The following is a 7,574-nucleotide window of genomic DNA, read 5'->3' on the forward strand; positions in this document are numbered from 1 at the left end:
TCATGTTTCACCCTAAAGGTACTCCAAATATGTATACCTGTACTTCAGTAATATAAGTTCATTGTTTTTACAATTGGGGTATTAATGATAGGTCAGGATCAATGGATTAAATTCAAAGGATAAAAAGGAAGAAGAAAAGGACAATGGAATGAAACTGAGTTTAAACTTCAATTAGGTCTTTTTCCCAATTTATGTTTGATCTTAAAAGGGACACTACACTATGGCAAGTATGGTAATTTACTTTGAAGTTCTGAACCCCCAAAACCACCACATCTTTTCACTATGTGAAAACTGAATAGTTGGAAACTGAATCATTACCTCATTTTTTGATCCTAAAAACTTGTAGATACCTTACCAACCAGGAGATATCTCAGACAGATAACTTGTCATTCATTGTTAAGGAGATTTTTAAAACAGGAAGAAAGATAGTAGTGGAGAAAGAAATGGAAGAAGAGGATGAAGTGAAAGAGGAAAAGAATGAGTAGAAGGTGGAACAGAAGCAAGGGGGAGGAAACGGACAAAGGCTAGGAAGGAGATGGGGAGAGGCTAGAGGGAGAACGAGAATACTGAGGAGGAGGCAAAGAAGAAGAGAGGAAAATGAGGAGGATCACAAGTCCGATTCTCATCCTGGTATCATCTTGACACTTGCATCCATGAATGCTGTCCAGAGGACCTTAATAACATTGTCTCCAGAAGAATGGCAGTGACAGGATGAGGTATCACTTCTTCTTTCTCCTCTCTTCTGCTGAGTTGAAATTGTCCATAAGCTAAAGAGATGGGGATAATTAAAACAACAGTAAGCACATTATATTTTCTCTTTTTCCAGAAAAAGAAAGACAAAAGTAGAGAGTACAAATTTACATGAAACAAACTATGAAACTAAATGTATAGTCAGAAGCACGGAGGAGGTTTGGGATTTTGAAGTGTGAACTTGGGCACTTCAATTTTTCTGCATTCAGAGAGAAGCTGTCACCAAATTGTTGTACAGCAACCTGAGGAAATAACTCTGATTACATGGGGTGTAATCAGAGTTATTTCCTGCCTCATCTGTTCATGGGCATCTGTAACATTTTCTATCCTCACTACCACAGAAGAGAAGAGACGACCAAGAGCTTGCACTTATAAGGTGCTTCAAGTTCCCAGAGCATCCTGTGAAATTTCAGAAATGATACCTTAGTCTCCTAGCATTTCCATGGAAACATAGCAATGAAATCCATCTTGTGTGCATCTAAATAAAATATAAATGATAATATATAGGAGCTCACAGATCTCCCGAGGCCTGCACTATCTGTACACAAGTGACAATATATGGGTGATACTCAAAAGCAATAATAAATTCTAATTATTTTGATCCTATCATACCTCATATATTTTGATAGTCAGTCGCGGTCTGGGCAGCTTAAAGTTGAGGCACTGCATGGATAAAGGAGATGTGCACTGCTGGGGAAGGAGGGGGACTGGGCAGCTCATCAAAATCTTTGAATCGTGGGAATATGGGCACTCCTGGATTGGAATCTTCAGGATCAAGGGGATGGGCACGAGATGCAGAGCGCAGTCGGCGATGCTCTCCCCTAAGGCGCCTGATTTTATCTAGCAGCTTCTTCTGGATTTCCATGATGACCTTTCGCACTTCAATACGGAAGCTATCACTGAGCCAGCAATAGATGTAGGGGTTGTAGCAGGAGCTACTAATTGCTAGCAAGTGGAGGAAAAAATAGAGACCATTGTGGCTTGAGATGGCTTCACTGGCTAGCAGCACCAGGTACACATTGAGGGGGAGCCAACTGATCGCATAGAGAAACACCACCAACATCAGCATCTTTAGGGTCTGCTTCTTCTTCCCACGCTGACAGATGTAAGTGCGGATATTGATGTCATCAACAGGATCATGGATCCACAGCTTCTTGGCCGCATGACCATAGACACCCGCCAAGACCAGCAAAGGCAACATAAAGAAGACCAGAAAGGTGCCTAGGTCAAGGTACACCCATGTGGATTTTGAAGTATATGGGAAACTGGGGAGGCAGGCACTTTCCTCAGTTGTGTTTCTAGGTTATGAGAGAGAGAAAACAAAACCAATGATTTAGTCTTTTCCTTAAGGCAATTAGGTCTTAAGGTTGAGATATATTTACTGTTTGTGTTGTGTCTGCATTGAGCATAAAACCAGGAGAGCTAGGATTCAACTGACCCAGGCTTCTCATGTACCTATAGGAAAGCCATGGCCCCAAAGATGGAAATTATAGCCCACTGTGTTGAGAGTTTTTGGGAAATAATGACAAATAACAGTTTAGAAGAATTTTATTTTTCCACCTATGTTTTGAAATGTGTTATTCTAGCTCCTATTTGCTAAATCATTCCTTATGGCTTCCAGGGTCTTGGGCTGCTAGTATAACAGCATTCCTCTTATCCCATGTTCCTCTTACCCAAATTCCACCTGGTGAAGCTTCTGGTAAACAGCATGTGGCAGTGCAGCACAGGTGCTCACAATCCAGATGACAATGATGCAAATATTGGCTTGCATGGGAGTGATCTGGGCCTTCAAAGGATGTAGCATCACCTGGGGGAAAAAGGACCCCATCCAGCTTAACAACTCAAATTAAAGTTAGACATCAATAAACTGCTCTTCCGATAAAAGGGTACAAAGACTTAGTATGTAGGTGGTAATTGCTTTATGTACTAGTTCATTTGACATGTATGTGTCATTTTGCTCATGAAATTACAGCACTGCTATGTTTCAAGAAATCAGGAATTCAAGTGAACTGACTTCAAAACTCCTCTTTCTCTGTCTGCAGTTCTGTGGAGAAAGGAAACAGATGTCCAGTAGTGTGACTTATTTTTTTCTTTACCTTCTAGCGGGTATGACAGTATCCTACATATTCCTTCATCTACCCTTCTACCTGGCTTACTCCATGGCTTTTCTCATGCCCTCCCATCCCCTCTCATCGCCTCCCATCTTGATTCCTTCATAGTCACTTTTTTTCCCAATCCTCTCTCCTTTGCTCTATGTTCCTGACTATCTCTCACCTTTTTTTCCAGATAGCTTTTTAACTGGATCTAATCACATACCATTCATTCCTTTGGTCTTTCTCCACCACTCATTTTCTGTCTCCCTCCTTAATGATTAACTATGCGATGACCACAGCTTCTTCTCCCTTGCCTCTCTTCCTTTTAATTGACTTCAATCTTTCTCCTACCTCTTTACTCATCTCTATTCATCAGCCCCTCCCCCCCCCAATCCTTCCTCTCAGACTTCATTCCCACCTTCCTTACTAAACTCTCAGACAGGTCTAATACTACTACATCTACATTAACTTATCCATGCCCTCTTGCTTCCTTTAGCCCAGTCCTGCAATGCAGCAAACAGGAAAGATTTCCCAAAAGAACATGTATCATGTGTTTATTGCCACATCTCTATTCCCATAGCACCACAGAAAAGATGGTAGCATTTTTTTAGGATTAATTTGGTGAAGTTTTATATTTTACATCTTTCAATATCACCATAAACATTACTACACATAAACATATTACACATAAACATTTTCATATATGAACTTAAGAACTTGGAAAACTTTGTAGATTTCTTGTGACCTCACTTTTCTCCATTCATCTAGGAGGATATCTTAGGCAAGATATCTGGGAGGCACATACCCGATGCCGATCCAGGGAAATAGCTACCATACTCAGCACAGTCACATAGGCACATGAATATTGGGCAAAGCGACTGAGGTGGCAGGTCATCTTTCCAAACACGAGAGCATAACACATATAGCGCACCTGTAGGAAAAATGGTTTGATGACGCATAGGAACTCAGCCCTGTGTCCATCCCTCTCCAAAGCCCCAAGACGCAAATAAAAGTCTCCTTTATCACCAAAATGCTACTGTCGTTCTCCCAATAAACAAAGGAATATTTTTACACTCCAGTTCTCATGCTCATCTCATTTTCTCCCACACAACATTCCGGCTTGAAGACATGGAGGGACACTAAATCACAAAACCTGTTAACTACATTCAAGTTCATGCACAACATTTGAAAGGTGGAGAAGCAGGGTTAATCTTTATGACAAAATTTGGATTCATACATTAGTCCAAAACTCACTAGCAACAGGTTCCACTGCCTCCCTGGGCAGCCCAATACTCTCTCAGCCTCTACCACAGCAAGGGATTAATTCGGCGACACAACAACTAACCTAACACATTTCCAAGCCCTTTTCAATGTTTCTCAGTTTTTGTTCTATTTCCTCTAAAAATGTTTTCCAAACCAAGCCAGCCCTTCCTCTGACCACACAGCACCGACTGTTGCAAGCACTAAGTTTGACTTCAGTTCTTACCCCACTCCCCCGGTTACCCTCCTCAGTACCCCAGCTTACCATGGTGAAGGGAGAGCTGAGAAGAGCAAGCATCATGTTGGTCACAGAAATGTTGACAGCGAGGAGGCCGGAGGCAGTATGGACACTGTTGTACTTCAAAATTATATAGTTGAAGACCCAGTTGCCTATGATGGAGGCAAAGACCACTATGGTGTACCCTACCACTAACCAGAACTCCAATCGATTATCCTCGGACACAATTTCCACATCTAGGGGACCTGACGTGTCGGCCAGGTCTCCTGTCATGTGTTCTGGCATCTTGGACTGTCCATGCCCAAACGCAGATGCAACATTGGACACAGCCTGAAGTACCTGGGAAGTAGTGGATGTGATCAAGTCATCAAAACCAAAAGGTACACTCAGGGCTTCTGGAGTCAGCTCTTCCCCGAAGATGCTCGTGGTGCCAGGGAAAGCCTCCTGGGGCATTTCTGTGGTTGGCTTTTTCTCCATCCCAGTGCCTTTAGTGGACCGTGAGGTCCCTAAGCTATTTGCCCAGGAGCCTCTCAAAGAAGGAAGAGGGCAAGTTGAGGCTGTGGACAGACAGGCAGGCAATCTACTCAGTGCCCTGGAGCTCTGAGCTGATAAAGTGTTCTCCAAGGTGTCTGGAGCAGGGAGAGGGGAGAAATACCAGGAACCAGGAAAAAAGACTGGACCTGCTCAGGGTGGGCAAGTGCGCAGAGCTGGGCAGCTGAACACAGGACAGGCTGTCTGAAAACGCTCTTCCTGGATAGTGCCCACAGCACCTGCTCCAAACTGGAGATGGCGTCAGGCTTCCCTCAAGCACAGATCCTCCTCCATGCTGCCATTGATTATTCCTACCCAATCTCTGTTGCCTTCAGTCAGTCATCAGTCTTTCTGTCCAAGGCCGGCTGGCGCTGTGGGCAGGGCGGAGTCAGGCAATGCCACTCCAGCTCCAAGCCCGTGCAGAGACTGCTCTGCAGCTGCCCTTTATAGAAGTCCAGGGGCCCGCGCTGGAGCCAATGGGGAGCCGCGACTCAACCCCCGCCCTGTCCTTCTGGGCTGGGGAGTCTGAGAGGCTGACAAAGTCTTTGTCGCTCCTGTTTCAAGCCCCTCCTTTTGCTGCTCTTAGCTCTCCCTTTTCTAATCCTGCAGTTAGGAACCTGGATTTATTGTTAATGGGTTCTTCTTTTTAACATCGCCCTGCCTTTAATTTGAATCCAGCATCTCCTGACTTTTCCTTGCTTTCTGTTTCTTTTTCTGCATCATCGCTCTAGGCACCGGCTGGCTGTGACACAGGTACTGAACGGAGGCTGTGGAGACTGCAGTCGCATCTGGACCAGCATGCCAGTCAGATGCCTGGGGAGAGTGGTCGATATGAAAGATTTGCCCAGATGTGGGGCTTTCACAGAGAGAATGAAAGAGGCAGGGTGCAACTGGCGAGTCAGGAGGGAAGTTTAACTTATGAGAAGCAAGAAAGAGTCACCTGGGAGTGGGCTCAACACGATGTTCTGCTATGTCTAGCCACAAAACTGCATGCCACTGACAAGGGAACTGTGCCCCTGGCCTCTGGAAACAGAGTACTATCATCTGCCCCCTAGAAAGTGACTCTTTCGGAAGCTAGACTGTCAGATTAGTCAGCTTTCTAAACGGTTCGGTTTCGTCCCTTAGGAAGATTTAGGATTTGGGAAGCTTCTGCATATCAATGATGCTAAAATCTAACCGGCAGGGAGAGGGAGCTGTAGCCTCCTTATTGAGGGTGGCAGTGGAAAACACTCTAGGACTGGTGACCCCAGACCAGCCTTTAACTTGGAAATTTTTAGCGACATCTCTATTCCAGAGGTGTTAAAGTCACAACCAGAACAACGAAGTTACCTCCTTAAAAGGATGGAGGAGATTCTGGTCTTTTCGAGCGTGCCATTTACCTATCATCTGCCATCCCTCTCTCAGCAATTGATGAGTAGAAAAACTGCAATAGATCGGTTATAGAAGGTCAGGGGGGAAATACTTTAAGCACCAAAATTAAAAATGAGAACAGGCATTCAGATACTTCTGCTGTGCAGTAAGGAGCACTCCGTTTAAGAAATCCTGGTGTTTGTTACAGCCAGACTCCTGACTTCCTAGCCACCCTTTACAGCCCAGAGACTACATATCTATTCTCCCGGAGGAATTAAAAAAGAAGACACCTGATCTCAAAAATGCCAATAATTACTGATTAAGAAATAAGCAGGAATCAATTTAGAACTATCACCATCATCATTGTCCATCAAAGATCACAAAGGAGCCACGATGCAGATAAGCAAACTTCTGGGTGTTTGCACTGAACACATCTTGCTGATTATACATTAAGAAAGTAAGAAAGGTTGGAGGCAGATCTGAGGGTGTTGCAATATTCCTGGGTTATTGTGGCTGTTGGGGAGATGGTGGAGGATGGGCTAATACTGAGTAGCAGATCAGAGAAAAACAGTTTGTGTTTTGTTTGGTGACTCACGAAGATGAGACACGTACATAAACACATTTGAAGGAATTAGTAAATCGTAATTCTGTCACAGGGACCCATCCTAGAGAAGGCACTAAGTCAGGGACTTTAGACCGATCTCTTTGCAGTAGTTTTATGAGAAGTTTGTTAAGACACATCAACTCAATGCTAACCTGACTTTCAGGACCCCAAGGAGCTTAAGATATTATGAAGATGATGGGTTAAGATGAAACTTCTAAAATCTAACTAAAATGCAAAAGAGTAAATATCAGGGTTCTGATATGGAGACCCAGACATGCTAAGGCAGGATCAAGACTGCTGATCTACCAGCTCCTTCCAGCCCCTTCCTACATAGTTAGTATAATATTATATATAAGATAATGCCTATTATTATTTTGCATACAGTTAATTCTTTGAGAATTTCATATTATATTTTGATTCTATTCACCCCCCCACTTCCTTCTAGGTCTAATGTTCATTCCATACTCACCCTTTTTTAAATACTCATTTCTTTAAAACCTAGTTGTCATGCTCTTTGAGCCAGAGGTTCTGGAGCACTCAAAAAAGTTTTGGGAAGACTCTCTTCTCATACAAATGTAAGATCCACACAACACTGCTAGTAGTGAATTCTGCAAAGACAGACATTATGTTTGTTGTATCACAGTGACATTATCACACATTTTAAAACTTGGATACATTTTTATTGCACTGTATTAATTGTTTAAATCTTGGGGTTCAGTAAGAAAATGATATACGTGTGTATAAATCA

The 7,574-nt window shown here is 43.2% G+C and overlaps 1 protein-coding gene across 1 annotated transcript; it reads right to left on the reverse strand.

The window, feature by feature from the left end:
* Nucleotides 1–1,399: 1,399 nt before the first annotated feature.
* On the reverse strand, nt 1,400–4,818 carry LOC121443119 (probable G-protein coupled receptor 83). The gene is made up of 4 exons (XM_041644801.1): nt 4,369–4,818; nt 3,649–3,774; nt 2,424–2,557; nt 1,400–2,048 (listed from the first exon to the last, which is right to left on the reverse strand). Exons 1-4 carry the CDS (start codon nt 4,816–4,818, stop codon nt 1,400–1,402), a joined length of 1,359 nt encoding a protein of 452 aa, XP_041500735.1.
* Between the last annotated feature and the right edge of the window lie 2,756 nt (nt 4,819–7,574).

This window comes from Microtus oregoni, unplaced genomic scaffold (genome assembly GCF_018167655.1).
Source record: "Microtus oregoni isolate MIOR12 unplaced genomic scaffold, Mior012 000100F_ref0000014, whole genome shotgun sequence".
NCBI classification, from domain to species: Eukaryota; Metazoa; Chordata; class Mammalia; order Rodentia; family Cricetidae; genus Microtus; species Microtus oregoni.